Below are 15444 nucleotides of genomic sequence, written 5' to 3' on the forward strand. Positions count from 1 at the left end.
CAAAAACCAAATTAAGAGTCTAGCCCAATGGTACATAACTGTAAGTCCAGAACTAGGGAAACTGCTGCTGGGAAAAGATGTCTTTGAGATCATCCTGGGCTATGTAGTGAGACTCTTACAGAAAACTAGTGCATTGTTTTGTTCTGGCTGCATGTTGGTGGGTCTCACTTGCCTTTTGTTTCAAGTTAGTGTATTCTTTTAAAGATGTCTTTGCTTGAGCAGGGGTTTTCTTTGTGGCCTAGGCTTACCTGGGACTTTGCTGTTTTTACAGCTGCTCTCACACTTTTGCCGTTCTGCTGCCTCTGCCTCCTGAGTGCTGGGGTCACAGGCGTATGCCACAGTGCCTGGCTTAAAGACAGCTCTGAATGGAAATGATCTGATTTTCTCATTGTAATAGTTTCTTAAAGGTAGAAATTGGAATAATATTTTGGATGGATTCTAGGCACCAAATAATAAGATTTATAGACATCTTAAGAATGTTTGTATGAATAGCCTATGACAAAGATATTTCCACTTTCAAACCTTATATTCAGATTGTTAAATATTACAGTTGTATGTACAATGTATGAAGCTCTGTTTATGTCTCTCTGGCTTGAAGAGATGCAACATTGGAACACTTATCATAAAGGACTGTAAAGAAAGTTCTCTTTACATATAGTTCTCTATGAGGGTTTAGGTTGTTACATTCCATTACATTTATTTATTTGTTTATTATTTGTGAGGCAGGGTCTTATGATATAGTTCTAGCTGGCTTAGAACTTATTGTATATACCAGGCTAGTCTTGAAAGAGATCAGCTTACCTCTGCCTTCCAAGTGCTGGAGTTAAAGACACATGCCACCACACCTGACCACTTCATTTTCCTATAAAGTGGAAATGGCCACACCAGCCATGGGTTTTGTTTGACAGTTGGATGAGATACTACTTATTAAGTGCTGTGACAATATTCAGTAAATGTTTTTTTATAATTTTCATTGTATGTAGAAATGTATAACACTTTCTTAATAAATGACTCAATATCATGCACAATCATATATGGCCTTAAACATTCCTTCAGTGCCATGTGTATACCAGACAGAAGTCAGTTTTTATTTTAGTATTTGTTGTTGATGATGATTTTGCTGCTTAAGAAGAAATTACATGGGACTCTGTGTTCTTTTCAGGATGTAAAAGACGATTATGTATTTGAATGTGAAGGTGGCACTCAGTATCAGAGAACAAAGCTGACCATCCTGCAGTCTCTTGGTGATCCACTTTACTATGGAAAAATACAGCCATGGAAAGCAGACGAAGAAAGTGACAGCCACATGTCTCCATCCCAGTGAGTTCTGATGAGTCTGTGTAATAGACAGGGCCACCAAGGAGCTGCCAGCTACATTTCCCTCTGGGGATTTAGTACTTGATACATACCAGTGTGTTTTGATAGTGTGTGTAAGGTTGAACGCAGTTGCCAAATTCTCTAAGTTACTTAGAATTAGTTTCTAAATTGCAGATAGTTATTTTCTTGGTGGCCTTGGGATTTTGTTGTTGTTGACATATTTATATTATTAGCAATTTATGTAGTTGATTTTCTAAAATGGTACATCATTAGTACAGGGTACTAATTATCAGTTTTAATTTGGGAGTAGTTGGGGAGTGTAGGCAGGGTCTGTGAATCCCCGTGGCCTGGAACATGCTATGGAGACTAGGCTGGTCTGAGATCAGCCTGCTTTTGTCTCTGCCTTCTGAGTGCTAGGGTAATTTTGATTGTATGGTTACTTTAGTATTTGTTTTCTTTTTCTTTCTTTCTTTTTTACTTTCTTTCTTTCTTTCTTTTTTTTTTTTAAACAAAGCACCAAATTGAAAAAAAAATGTAGAGTTCAGTTGTATGTTAAATTATTGTTACAACCTTTACCAAAATTTGGAAGATTGACGGGTTTTAGAGTTACTTCACCCATACCTAAGTAAAAGTGAACACAAAGAGCTAGCAGCAATTTCTAGGTTAACAGCCATCAGCTGGTTTGATTATGCATATCTCTGAAATTCTCCCCTCATTCACCATTGTGAGTATGCCAGCATGGCTGCAGTATAAGGGCACACACAGTAGCTGCTCCTTTGTGAAGATGCAGTTCCCATGGCCATGGGATTGCTTCTGGGAGACAGCTGATGCCCCTGCCATTATTCAGCAGGATCTGGGCTGTTCCTCATTCTTCCATGTTCAGAACCTAAGAGCTATGAGGCTTAAGTTTGGCTTGCCTTAACTGAGTGCTTCTTTTCATTTGTATTTCAGCTCCTCTGCTGATGATCATTCAAATTGGTAATTAAAAAATAAGATTCATTTGTTTTAATATGTTATGATGTCAAAAGTCTAAAAAGCTTGGAAAAGATTTCTTTTTAAATTTCTTTTAGACAAGATTTTTGTTTGAGTTGGCAATAAGCTTTTATTCTTGTCTAAAATAAGCTTAAGAATGACTTCAAGAATTGAATTAAATGAATGAAAAGCCACAGGCCTCTCAGTAGTTGAGTAATTTTACTAAAGGGACAATGTTTGTAAACTTGTACAGTGGTTCTTGGTTGTTTTATTCCAGATTGTGTAAATTATAAATAAATAAACATTAAAATAAATTTCTCCTGAGGTAAACTAGCCAAATTGATTCTCTTATGATAAATGTACAACTTGAGCATTATTTCTCATGTTTAATTAAATTTTTAATGTAATGATACATTGGTAGATTTTTAAATGAATTTGTAATATATTGCTGTGACTAAATATGAAAGACTAAAGATTAACCCAAGATGTTTTAAGACACTCTTACCTGAGACTTCTCTTTCTTGGTACATTTTAGGTTTATTATTGGGTCAAAGACGGACGCAGAGAGGTAAAGTGCATTTTCTTCTTTATCTTTGGTCAGATTGGATGTAAATATGTATTTTTATAGGATAGAAAATTCCATATTTGAGTCACAGGTGTTGATTTTGCTACATATTTAACTGAACATTACATCATCATTACTGTCTTAGATATTAAATCACTTAATAATAAAATCTCTGAGGTATATTTTCTTGATATTTTAATGGCATTAGTAAACACTGTATAAAATACATATTGTTTTAGGTAAGAGAACTTAGGTACGTGAGACAGATGATTTTACGGAGGAGGAAGGGAAAAGGAATGAGACATTTTGTTGTCTATTGGTTTAATTATATTGTAATCAAGGATGACCTTATCATTTCTAAAATAAGATCTTAAAAGTATAACTTTAGGAGCATTCATTTATCATGGTTAGCAGAGAAGATTTAAACTTTACTTTGTCATTGGAAAGATTAGAGTATGCTTCTTTTTATGACATTCATTTAGGGTGTGTGTCTATATTGTCCCTCAAAGTTGGGTAGCATGTGAGAGTTAGTCCTCCCTCCTCCACATGGTTTCAGGGGAGTATACGTACATAGGTTGTCAGGCTTGGAGGACAGTACCTTTGTCCATCACCTCAGCACAGAGTACACTTTTTAAGACGGATTTCCTCATGTAGCTCAATCTAGTCTTGGTCTCCTGACCAGGCTGTCTGCCTTTCTGCTGGGGAACAATCGGCTTGTGTTATGTGGTTGATGAGAATTCACCATGAGGCTCCAGGTTTATGTCTTAGCACTTGTTACATTGTGATTTTTCTGTTAAATCTGGGGGGACTTCTTTTCCTATAATAGCATTACTTATTTCCTGTATGATTTGTGTTTAAGACAGATTTGGCCAATCCTTACCTGTTTTTTCCTAACATTTCAGGGTAGTTAATCAGTACCAGGAGTTGGTCCAGAATGAAGCCAAATGCCCGGTGAAGATGTCACACAGCTCTAGTGGTTCAGCCAGTCTCAATCCAGGGGAGGAGGCAGAAGTATGTTCACAGGGTTCCTGCCTTGTACCCATTGTTTGTCAAGGAGTCTCAGAGACAGGAAGGGCACAGTAGTTGTAATCTTGCTTTCACTTTTAGCTTTTTATTATTCTGCTTTATGTTTAAAGCTTCTGAAGTTCTCAGTGATAGATATATAGTGTTGTGCCTGTTAAAGGCTGGTTGAGAAGGCTGGCAAGGCTTCCTTCACTCTCTGCCCTTCCCTGGGACTCACCTCACTGTGGATGCTGCAGTCTGTGGGTGTCTGATTCTGAGCACAGTTAGCAGTCTTATGTAGGAATTATTAATGATAATAGTTTAATCTTAACAGTTGTGTTTAATGTCACTCCTCAACAGCCAGAGAACTCGTCCATTCAGTCTTCAGTTTTGGGAAAAGGAGTAAAACATCGACCCCCACCCATCAAACTTCCCTCAAGCTCAGGAAATAATTCCTCAGGTATTAGCGAAATCCTCATCTCTGTGACCTAATAATCATCACTTTCTTAAAATGTTACTCAGTTTTACTGTCACAATTCACAGAATTGTGAATTATGAATAGGGAAGAGACTTTCATGTTTTTCTGTGTATTCATGAGTGTGTGCCTATGTGTATACCCTTGCTCCTGGAGGTAGCAGATCTGGGTGGGTGGTGGGATCAGAGCTCTGGTCTGAATGATTGCTTAAGTGCTCTTATATTTACTGCACCATCTCTCCAGCCTTAGGGAATAATTTGTATTCTTCCAGGTAACTATTTCACAGCACAGCAGGCCAGTAGCTTCCTTAAATCGCCAACTCCTCCTCCGTCATCTAAGCCGAGCCTGTCTCGGAAGTCATCTGTGGATCTCAGTCAAGTTAGCATGCTGTCTCCTGCTGCCCTGTCACCTGCCAGCTCATCCCAGAGTGAGTCATGATTTAAACTCTTGCTCAAATTCTCCTAAGTTTTTGCATTGGTGTTTCTTGAGGCAGCTTTTATTCAATCTGTGAATAGTGAAATCTGAATGTACTGTGTACCCAAAATGTATCAGTTGCATGAAACTCCAAGTAGACTTCTTGTTGGCTGTATGTATTTCGTGTTTACTGTAATTGTATTTGCTTTTCTGTATCTGTGTATGCACTTTGTGTATACCTTTCTTTTAGACTTGTTGCCTAAGCATCTTAAAAAATTACCTGGCAATAAGATTGCAAATTATTACTTACAATGTACCCTAGCATCTTTTTTTCTTACTATATAAGCTGTGGCTAATACTAAAAAGATAATGTGAGAATGAATTACTGAAGGTACTATCTTTATCTTTGTATATGTAAGACACCAGCTGGTTCCAAGGATATATGCAATAAATGGAAAAGTAGTATTTGAAAGCATGCCTACACTTCTGTAAGCGGTCATTAAATGTGATAATCTGAACATAGAGAAATAGAATTCTCACTTCTGGATTCCCTTTTTTAACAGCAAGTAGAGACAGGAATGTTAGGTTAAATTTGGGATAATTTCTTCAAGTGAATATTTGAATACATTAGGTACTAATTTGTGGGGAGTCCAGTTTTTTAGCTTTTTTCTTTTTTTCTTTTTTCTTTTTTCTTTTTCTTTTTGGCTTGGTGGCTAGTGTGTGCTGTCAGTGTACTGCACAGTGCTAAGATGGTCTAGATATTAACATCTGCATCCCGATAGCTCAAAAGGTGTAATTTTTCTGCCTTCTTGTTTTGCACAAAGAAAAATAAATAAATTTTCTGAACGTCTTCTTCACACTTCTCATGTTGTGGGTATGGATTGTGGTGATCTGCTGCACACAGTTGTTGTGTTAGGTCAGGGTGGAGTGACGGCTTCTGGACATTCACATCTCTCTCCTTTCTTTCTGCAGGACATGAAAGCTAAAAAGGAAACACCTCAAGAGCTTTTGCTTTACTTTTTTGGTTTCATTTTTTTAAAATTTTTTAAGTTGATAAAACTGTGCATACTTCATTCACAACAGATTTTCTATACATTCTACATTTAAACAGAAGTACACAGTTACTGTTAAAGATGCAGTATTATCTATAAAGTACCTGCTTTATTCTTTGTAAATTTCTTTGTCAGGGTAAACTTGATATGTTGGGAATTAAACATGTATATCTCAGTGACATAAATGATAGTCTTGTGTAGCTTACTAAATATGTTGACAGTTTATCTCTGACAGTTAAACTAAAATAAGCAGTATTTTTTTTTTAAAGAAGTCTTGAATTAGTGAAATCACAAATAACAAAAAATTAACTTAAATTCATTCTCAACTTTGTAGGCAAAAAACAGCATTAGGAGATTAACTTTTTATTGGGTGTTGTGGTAGAGTGTAAGTGTATTTCCACTGTTAACTGTGATCCAGAGTGGGGTTTTTAGGTGATATACTGCATCCTTAATTGTAATTGAGTGTAGCAACACTCGTGGATCGTGCAGAGAGTTAACACTTGCAGTTAACTGCTTTTAAAAACTTGGAACAAATTTATCTATCAGTGCTAAGTAAGATTCCATTAACCTTATTTTCAAAGGACCAGCCATTTATAACAAACTAGCAATTTTTATTTTTCTCAATGAGCAGGATCTGGAACTCCTAAGCCATCTACTCCTACACCAACCCCTTCATCGGCCCCACACCCTCCTGATGCTCAGAACTCAGCTCCTAGTACCCCTTCAGCCACCCCATCTCCCCAAGATTCAGGCTTCACCCCTCAGCCCACTTTGTTAACTCAGTTTGCTCAGCAGCAAAGGGCTCTGAGCCAGGCAATGCCTGTGACAACCATTCCTCTTTCTACCATGGTAACATCTATAACAACAGGAAGCATGGTCTCCCCGGTCATGGCAGACTCTGCTGGGCTTAACTCCATCAGTGTAGTGAGCTCTGCTGGGTAAGTTGACAGTGTTAAAGACAGTTTTATTTGTGGGATGAAAACAAATTGCATATTATACTGAAAGATAGTTTTTGATATGGTCAGGAGCTACTTCATATGAATGATAGAGTTTAGTAACAAATCTATTACCTGTACAAAGTTATATTTCCCAGTTGGCCAGACTTTGTCATTTGCCTGTTACTGTCTTTGAATCACTTGGGCAGGACTTTGCTTCTCTGTATTCTGAAGTAGCTAAGGATGTGCTCAATACCTCAGCCAACTTTGTCACACTTAAGCATTAAGATAAAACTTGGCCTAGAAAATGAAAATTTTAAAAAATTGTATTTATTTTGGGGTGTATGCACCACAGTATATGTAAGAGGTTGGTCGGAGGGTGACTTACATATTTTGGATTTTTTTCCTTCCACCTTGTGCATTTTCAAGCTTAGTGGCAAGTGCCTGTGAGCCATCTCACCTGCCCTAGAAGTTAACTTTTAATTCAGAAGTGATGAAACTTGTCGTTATAGCTTTCTGTTGTTGTTTTTAATCTGAAGAATTGTGAGTCTGGTATTTGCTTTCACAGTATGTAACACTCTGTCCCTTACCCTGCAGTGGAGCCCAGGCTCTGAAGAGTGGCTCAAACTCCATGCTGGGCTGTGACACTGGGGCCATAACTCCTGCAGGAAAAAGCCTGTGCAGCGGCCTTCTGCCATCAGGAGGTCTCTTAGCAAACACATTGCCCAGTGCCATGCAGGCAACTCCTCAAGCAGGTTAGAATAAAGTCCATGTGAAAGAAAGGCTTTGCTTTATCTTGTCTGGTTTTTTGATGCATTTTTAAAGACAGGGTCTCACGTAGCTGGTTTCCCCCTTGCTCTGTGCTGAAGGTGACCTCCTGCTTCCACCCCACTGAGATGACTAGTGTGTGTCCCCATACCCAGCCATAAAGATCATTACTTAAGGACATTGCTAAAAGCATTAAGTGTTACTTTTCATAAAGTTTTATTTCTTAGATGCTTGAAAAGCCTTTTGTAGTTCTGGTATCAGATAACCACCTAGCAAACAGCTTCTAGGAAGAAACCTGTTAAATCTATGTCTATGCACATTTTGTCTTCTGCTTTAGAACAATAAGTGATGAAATTAGTTTTAGTTACCTTATTCTTGTCTGTGTGGTAATACTCCAGAGAAAACAATACAAATATATATTCTTCTCGAAGCAATATAGCATGGCAGCTAAAAGCATAGATTTTTATTTCTGTAATCTTTGGAAGTTTCTTTTTTCTGTCATTTTCCCCCAGAAATAAAGTAGTGATAGTAATAATAATCTGTCTCATGGGAGAATGGATATAGGTCAGTGAGATATTTACACTGTAGCTGGGCCAAAAGGTGTGTTCAGTGTTGCTATTCTTGGGTAGTTATTACCATGTGGCTAAAATCAGAGGCAACAGGAGTGCCCGTTATGATGCCTACAATAATGATTGTGTTGTAATGCTTGGGACTGATTCCTTTTCTTAACCTTCTCAGATATGGAAAACCTAGAAAGTATAATGTAAAATGTTATTTTCTAATTCTAGTTGTGCTTATTTTAATGAGAAGGAGAAATTAAAGTCATATCTTGAATTTTAGATGCTTAGGTTTACATGAAAGGAACCTCATGTACCAGGTTTACGTGGCTCCAGGGCTATTCTTAGAGAAGCCACTTAATCTGCCTCAGCCCATCTCCTCTGCATGACTGTGTGGTCCTTAGGAGAAAGGGGAGTCTACCTGTGCCTTTGTTGAGCTGGAAAGCCACATGCAGAGGTCATGCTCCTTTGTAAGCTCTGCCACAGTGACATACTACGTGGATGCTAGGACCTGAAACACAGTTGTACAGCAGTGGAATCTCAAACCCTTTCTCCTCAGGGACTCATGCCTAAATGGGACACACCTGAGGCTTTTTCAGTTTCTTGTAAAAGCCTTTGATGACATCACATATAAATTTTTCTACATCTCTTTCTGTAAATAACATCTAACAGAAGACTATGTATGTTACATATATTTTTGTTTATGAGATTTCCTACTTCTTCCTCCCAAATCTTGTGATTATAGGCACAAGCCACTTTATTATTTAATCTGTATTCAGACTGATGTAGACAAAAATTTCACTTTTTTTTTTTTTTTTTTTTTTTGAAGAGGCCAGGTAGGGGCTTTTGAGACAGGGTCTGTTTTTGTAGCTTTGGCTGTTTTAGAACTCACATCAGGCTGGCCTTGAACTCAGAGATCCACTTCCTCTGCCTCCTGAGTGCTGGGGTGAAAGGCTTGCACCACCATAGTGACTAATTTGCACATACTTTGAGATCAAGGGCAACAAACTGTAGCTGTCCAGCCTGCCAGTAATGGTGTTTGTATGTGTGAGTATAGGTGGCTCACGTCAGAGTCAGGACAGCCTCCAGGTATCTCATCAGTCCTTCACCAAGTGGCTCCAGGGGTTGCACTCAAGTCACTCAGGTAGCAAGTGCTATTACCTGCTATTTTGTTTTTCTTTAAATTCAGAATTAATAGGCCATTATATCCTAAGGTTGTTTTTTACCTTCAAAGGCACACAAAAGGGTGTGTTCTTTTAACATTTTGGTAATTGGTATTTTGTATGCAAAGTTAAGCATTTTTATATGTAGCTGAGGAAAGTAAACAAGTGACAGTTAATGTGCTTGCACTGTGGTGGTAGTTTTGTTACCATCATGGTGTATATATAATCCTAGGTGACTTTTCAATAGTAAGAGAAGGGAAGAAGTCTTTAAAATGTAGAATATACTTTATATGTAATGCCTCACATCTTTTAATACAATGGCAATATTGACAATTAGTAAAATGGTTCTTTTGTTACAAGTTATGTGTAAATTAAAATTATGTGTAAATTAGTGTAAATTATTTGGAGAAAGGACAGTAATGTATTTTTACACGCTGAAGTATAAATTTTTATTTGTAATACTTTCAGTTCCATTATAACCATTAGTTTTATTTAACAGGTATCCCGTTTGGTTTAAAAAATACTTCAAGTCTCAGGCCTTTAAATCTACTCCAGGTAAACATTAAACAATACTTTTGATTGAAATTTTTATATTTTGATTTTTAAAAAACAATGTATATTTATACATGTCAGCTTTTAAAGTTTATCTGGAATCTTCTAAGGTTATATGTAGTGCTACCTTTATGTGGTTATGTGCAAAATAATAATAAAGGGTGTTCTATAGATGAAGCTTCATTGTCTTTACTTGCTGACTAGTCAAGAGCTAGCTGCCCCAAGGGAGTTCCTGGGAAGGCACCTGCCTACAAAAGTGGCAGCAGGAACACTGGGAGACATGTGTCCTCTTGGCTCACCATGCATTTTTTTGTGCTCGAGGGCTTCAAAATGTGGGAATGCATTATTTTCCTCAAAGGACAATTATGCTTCCTTAATACAGTGACGGATAACTACTTATCATTCTGTAAATGTGTGTTGGGTCTAATATATACCTGATGATGAGGCCTTCCCATGTTTACATTACTATGTCACCATATCCATAAAGCAACAGAAAATGAGCCTGTTTTCCATGGGTCAGGCCTTCGATTGAAGGCCTCGCAGTGCACACAAGAAAGGAGAACTTAACAGAGTGAATATGCTGGGTCCCATCTAGCTCTTTACTTCCTGGGCCCTCCATCTGCTCCTCGTTACTTACCCGATTACCCTGTCTTGTCCCACATCCCCTTCTTTATATGTAATTCTTTTTAGTTAGCATGTAAAATAATGAGCTTCATTATGATGTTTTAACACGTGTTCTTTTCCATTCATCCCTCTTCCAAACCTGCTCCTTCCATGCTGGTCCTCGTTCTTCCTTCACGTAGTGCCCCCCTCTACTTTGAGCCTGGGCTCGACTATCTAAAATGTGAACTCTACATACTATTAGATGTTTGCTAGTTCTTTTGCACTCTCAACTTGCTTTACCCTCTTCTCCAAGGTCCTTTAAGCTAGTAATTTGGAAAATAGAGTTGTCTACAGAGAACTTAAAGGTAGATCTGAAGATGAAGATCTAATGATAATGCAGAGCTGTGGGTTATTGAGAAATAGCAATGCCCAGTACATCAGCTAGCCTCGTAACTGATTGGGAAGTCTGCTATGAACTAAAATTATTTCTGTACCTGGTATAAATAACCTGTGAGTACCTGCAGACCAATTGCATAGCCATCACTGATAATGTGCACACAGCTAGAGATAGCATTGTTTTAATTAGAAATACTATTCTTCATGTTGTGTTAACATGTGCCTTAAGAAGTCTTTTATGACAGAGATAAAAAGAAATGAGGACAAAGCCACCTTGTCTACTAGTGAAGAAATCCTGAGCCTGGACTATGTCAGATTTAGTAGGTTTAGTTTTCTTAACCAGAGGATTGTTGTTTTTAAATTTAACTTGGATTCAGAATAAGAACAATTTAATCTCCACAGTAAAGGCTCTTTCTTATCAACCCTAGAATGTCTTGTCCTATTTTATCAAATGGTAATTTTAGGGCCGTTGGCAAGACTAGAACAAATTTGGGGACTGGGTTGTCTTACACACATTTCTGAATCACACCCTTTTAACTTTTAAGACAGGGACAGCTTGTGAAGTTCAGGTTGGCTTTGAACTCTGTCTTCTCTTGCCTCAGCCTGCCAAGTGCTAGGCATACTAGCACCACAGTGTGTCCTTATGTCCTGTTAGTTTGTTCAGTTCATAGCACATGCAGTGATCTTTTGTGCTGATTCATAAGAAGTGATAAATGTTTAATAAGCTGTGAATTTGGATAGCTAACTAGTAACTTGAATCAGGAAGATTTGTGTTTGAAAATATACACCAAAAGCAGTAGGACTTAATAATCATTTCTGGGTGTAGTCTGATGAAGAGCAGGCAGCTTGTTTTGTCGTGTTTCTGTGGAGGTAGTACAGGCTGACCCAGCACCTGCTGAGTTCCAGCTCTGTGCCTTCTCTTGCTCTGTCTTCATCTGTTTCTTCAGAGCCTAAGAGTGCCTGACTCCTAGTAAACCACCCATGAATGTTTAAGGAAATTTAAATACTTCACATGAAAACAATGGAAAGGCAGCTAATTCTTGTTTAAATTCTGAATAGCTTCCTGGTGGTTCACTCATTTTTAACACCCAGCAGCCGCAGCAGCCGCAGCAGCAACAGCAACCGCAGCCACCACAGCTCTCTCACTTTATACAACCACCTCAGCAGCCTACAGCTTCAGGTTCCCAACAGCCAGAGGAGCAGGTATGGGGTTTTTTAGCCTGTGTGTGTATGTAGTGTATTTGTATTGTGTGTTTTCACTATAGAACTTAGAACTTTTCATATTTCTGCTGCTTCAATTTGTTGGAAGAAATAGTTCCAGAGTTGTTTCTCTTTATCAACATCGGTTGCTGCCAGTTATTCTAATCACAGCTGTCTTGAATGGAGGTGTCCATCTTGCCAAGTGTCACACAGCCAGACAGTGAATGGCAGTAGCAGGTGACCCCACCTCACAGTGTCTTTTCTGACCAGCCTATTATCTTCTGTTTGTAGAAATGTATTGCTGTTGTAATAGATCTGTCTGTGTTGCTGGGAAGTGGTGGGCAGTGGGAACAGACAACAGGAGAGACTATGCACAGTGCCAGTCAGGATGTAGTTAAATAGGAGTGGCAGTAAATTGAAGTCTGGAGAGACACAGAGAAGTGTGCCTGGGCCTTGAATATGCTGTAGAATCATTTGGGAAATTGAGCATACTTATTCCTGGGTCCCACCTTGAGTGTCTCAGCTGATGCTGAAAACTACCCAGACTCCCTCTTGCCTAGCACTCCTTCAGGTCTTCAGTGGATGACACTCATCCTCTAGTAGGTTTCTCAGAGAAGACATGTTGAGAACTTTTCCTGTATACTTAGCACACTAAGGAGTTTGCTTCACTTTAAAAACAAGTGTTTCTTTTCTCTCTGTCCGTGTATGGATGCTAGTGTATGTGAGGTCAGAGGACTGGTGGGAAGAGGTTCTGTCCTTCTTCCACTCTTGGGTTCTGGGGTCAACCTTGGGGACAAGTGACTTCACTGGATGGAAGTTTACTGTTGGAACTATTTGTTGCTAACTGTTGTTTTTGAGGCATCCTCTTACTCTGTATTGCAACATAGCTTTGAAGGCAGCAGTCATTCTCCTCCCAGCACCTAGGTGTGAACCTGCCTGCTGTTTGCCTACTTAAGTTCACTGTTTAGTAGTATTGAGTACATTCACATTATTACACAAAGAATTTTTTATCTTGCAAAATTGAAACGTTTTGTTTGCAACAGGGTTTTGTCTGTATAACAGCCCTGGCTGTCCTGAATTCACTCTGTAGACTAGGCTGGTCTCAAACTCAGATCCACTGCCTCTGCCTCCCTAGCTCTGGCGAGGCATATGTGCCACCACCCAGCTAAACTGAAACTTTATAAAAAGCTGGTAACTTCCTCAGCTCAAACACTGGTAGCCACCATAGTGCATGCTGTTTCTGATCTTAACCATCCTGAGTGCAACATTCAGGGAGGTGGGTTCTTAGTCCATGTGTCCTTTTGTGTCTCTTACTGTGACACCATGTGGGTACTAGAAGTGCTCTTAATGGCTGAACTCTCTCTCCAGCCTGAATTATTTTAACTCCTATAATCCTGTTTGTTTAGTTGTTTTGCTGAAGGCCCTGAAATTAAGTTTATCTTTGAGTTGTTTTAACCTATTTTTAGAGAGAGAGAGTGTTTTGTGTGTGTGTGTGTGTTATGATCGTTTTGCAACAGGTCCTTACTGTGTAGCCCAGGCTAGCTGCATACTCCTGCATTTGATCCAAGCAGGATCTTCTTTATTCTTCCTTGTACATGAACGAAAAAGCTGTCTTTTCACTGGCTCAGAAAAAGTTTCGTCCATTTTGCACAAGTCATTTGCTTTTTTTTTTTTTTTTCTCTCCTCTCAGAGTTCTGAACAAGGGTTAGCAGCTCAAGAACAGGCCTTAACTGCTCAGCAAGCTGCTGTTATTAATCTTACTGGAGTAGGAGGCTTTACCCAGTCACAGGCAGCTGGTAGGTATCATCCTGACTTCCTGTTGACATCTCATTGTGTAAATTATTTACCTTTCCCGCCTTGCAAGCAGTAATCAGAAAAAAAAAAAAAAAAAAACTGAAGTATTTAATCTGTCAAGTATTTAATAGTTGTCCAAGAGCTTTTTCTTTAATAATTTGGCAGTCGATCACAAGAGCTCGGACTCACATGCCTGTTTTCTTTACAGTGGTTAACTGGCAAACTTACATATTTTTCTGAATTTCTAGAAAGCTGTCAAAGCAGTTTTCAGGGCTTGTACTGTAAGTTGTTAATTCTGTTTTCTTAATTACCTGAGACTTCATTTTCCTGGATTGCATAATTTTTCTGTTTGTAGTTACATGATTTAAATCTTCATAATTAGCAAAACCTCTGTGAGCTGCTTGTTTATAAAAGTGAAACTAACTTGAATGCTCCCACTTAATAAACAAAAATAATATTGTATTTAATTGAATTCATATTTGAATAAGCCACATGATAGAATTTTGTATAAAAAAAAGTTAACAAAGCTACAATGGAATTTGAGCATCAGTCAGTGGATTGTCCCTGTCTGCTGACAGTGCCTTTAGATGTCTGTGACCCGGCTTCCAAATGTACGTGTCCCTTAGTAGGCGTTATCAACATCTGTGTTTTGGAAATAATTCTTATTAGAGTTGTGATTTAGAACTAGTGAACTTCCAAATGCAGATGTGTAAGTAAGGCACCTTTGCCACACAAGTTAGAATGCTTCTAAAATTGCCATAGTATGATTTGTGAAGAGAATTGTAGATAGATCGTGAAATTGTGTGTGGTTCAGAAAAATTGAGTCCCGTCGGCCAGGTCTTCAGCCTATCCCCTGCATTGAGGATGTGGACTGATTGGGATGGCCCTGTCAGCTGCCCATTCCAGTTTACCTCTGCTGGCTCGCTGGAAGTCGTATTTAAAAGTATCACTTTATGCCATATAAGGGCGGCTTCTGGACCAAGTCCAGTATCAAGTTCCATGGTGATGAAAGAGGATGCTGTGGAGGGAGGCAGGGTGTAGCTGAGGTGCTAGAGTACTTCAGCACTGCAGAGCGCTGGATATACCTAAGGAAAGAGTCAGGAATTCATAGTCCACCTCTTCTATATAGTGAGTTTGAGAGGCCAGCCTGAGATAAGACTGTCAACAAAAATAGACATAGATGAGGGAATACAGTACCTTAGTTTGTGAACTCCCTTCCCTCTGTATGGCTAGAATGTCCTGGAATCAGTGATACCTTTAATTAATTAGTAGACTAGATTTATTCTGAAATCTTTTAAGATTTGATACTAAGGTTAATTATACTGCTTCTAGTTTTTCTGTGTTGTCCTTTTCTAGCTTTGGTTGCCTTCAAACTTTTTGACTGGCCTGCTTTCCCTTCTCCCTCTGTAGTGTTGTCTCAGCTTGGCTCTGCCGAGAACAGACCTGAGCAAAGCCTTCCTCAGCAGAGACTCCAGCTCTCCTCTGCCTTTCAGCAGCAGCAGCAGCAGCTACAAGTAATCCAGCAGCTTCACTCTGGTTAATTAAGACACTGAGCTCCAAAAGTACTGTACACTGCCTTTCTATAGGGCTACTTTCCTGTCTGTTAAGGCTGAAGCAATTGGTCAGTAACTTAAGTCAATTTTATTTAGATGTCTGACATGTTAAATGCCAGTCAGTTG

General features: G+C 38.7%; 1 protein-coding gene across 32 annotated transcripts in view; it reads left to right on the forward strand.

Moving 5' to 3' along the window:
- The window catches only part of Supt20h (SPT20 homolog, SAGA complex component), a 33626-nt gene that overhangs the window by 17263 nt on the left and 919 nt on the right, over nt 1–15444 (forward strand). For 7 of the 32 annotated variants that reach the window (XM_034499687.2, XM_034499690.2, XM_034499688.2 and 4 more), the window contains exons 14-25: nt 1163–1320; nt 2269–2295; nt 2825–2857; nt 3757–3865; nt 4217–4316; nt 4603–4758; nt 6429–6735; nt 7330–7487; nt 9720–9775; nt 11831–11974; nt 13662–13767; nt 15176–15279. In XM_034499687.2, the coding sequence (XP_034355578.1) occupies nt 1163–1320; nt 2269–2295; nt 2825–2857; nt 3757–3865; nt 4217–4316; nt 4603–4758; nt 6429–6735; nt 7330–7487; nt 9720–9775; nt 11831–11974; nt 13662–13767; nt 15176–15279 (1458 nt within the window). Of the gene's footprint in view, nt 1–1162; nt 1321–2268; nt 2296–2824; nt 2858–3756; nt 3866–4216; nt 4317–4602; nt 4759–5717; nt 6736–7329; nt 7488–9719; nt 9776–11830; nt 11975–13661; nt 13768–15175; nt 15280–15444 lie in introns of all 32 variants that reach the window. The other 25 variants (XM_034499696.1, XM_034499697.1, XM_076932374.1 and 22 more) reach the window with 11 other exon arrangements.

This window comes from Arvicanthis niloticus, chromosome 4 (genome assembly GCF_011762505.2).
Source record: "Arvicanthis niloticus isolate mArvNil1 chromosome 4, mArvNil1.pat.X, whole genome shotgun sequence".
In the NCBI taxonomy this organism is placed as follows: Eukaryota; Metazoa; Chordata; class Mammalia; order Rodentia; family Muridae; genus Arvicanthis; species Arvicanthis niloticus.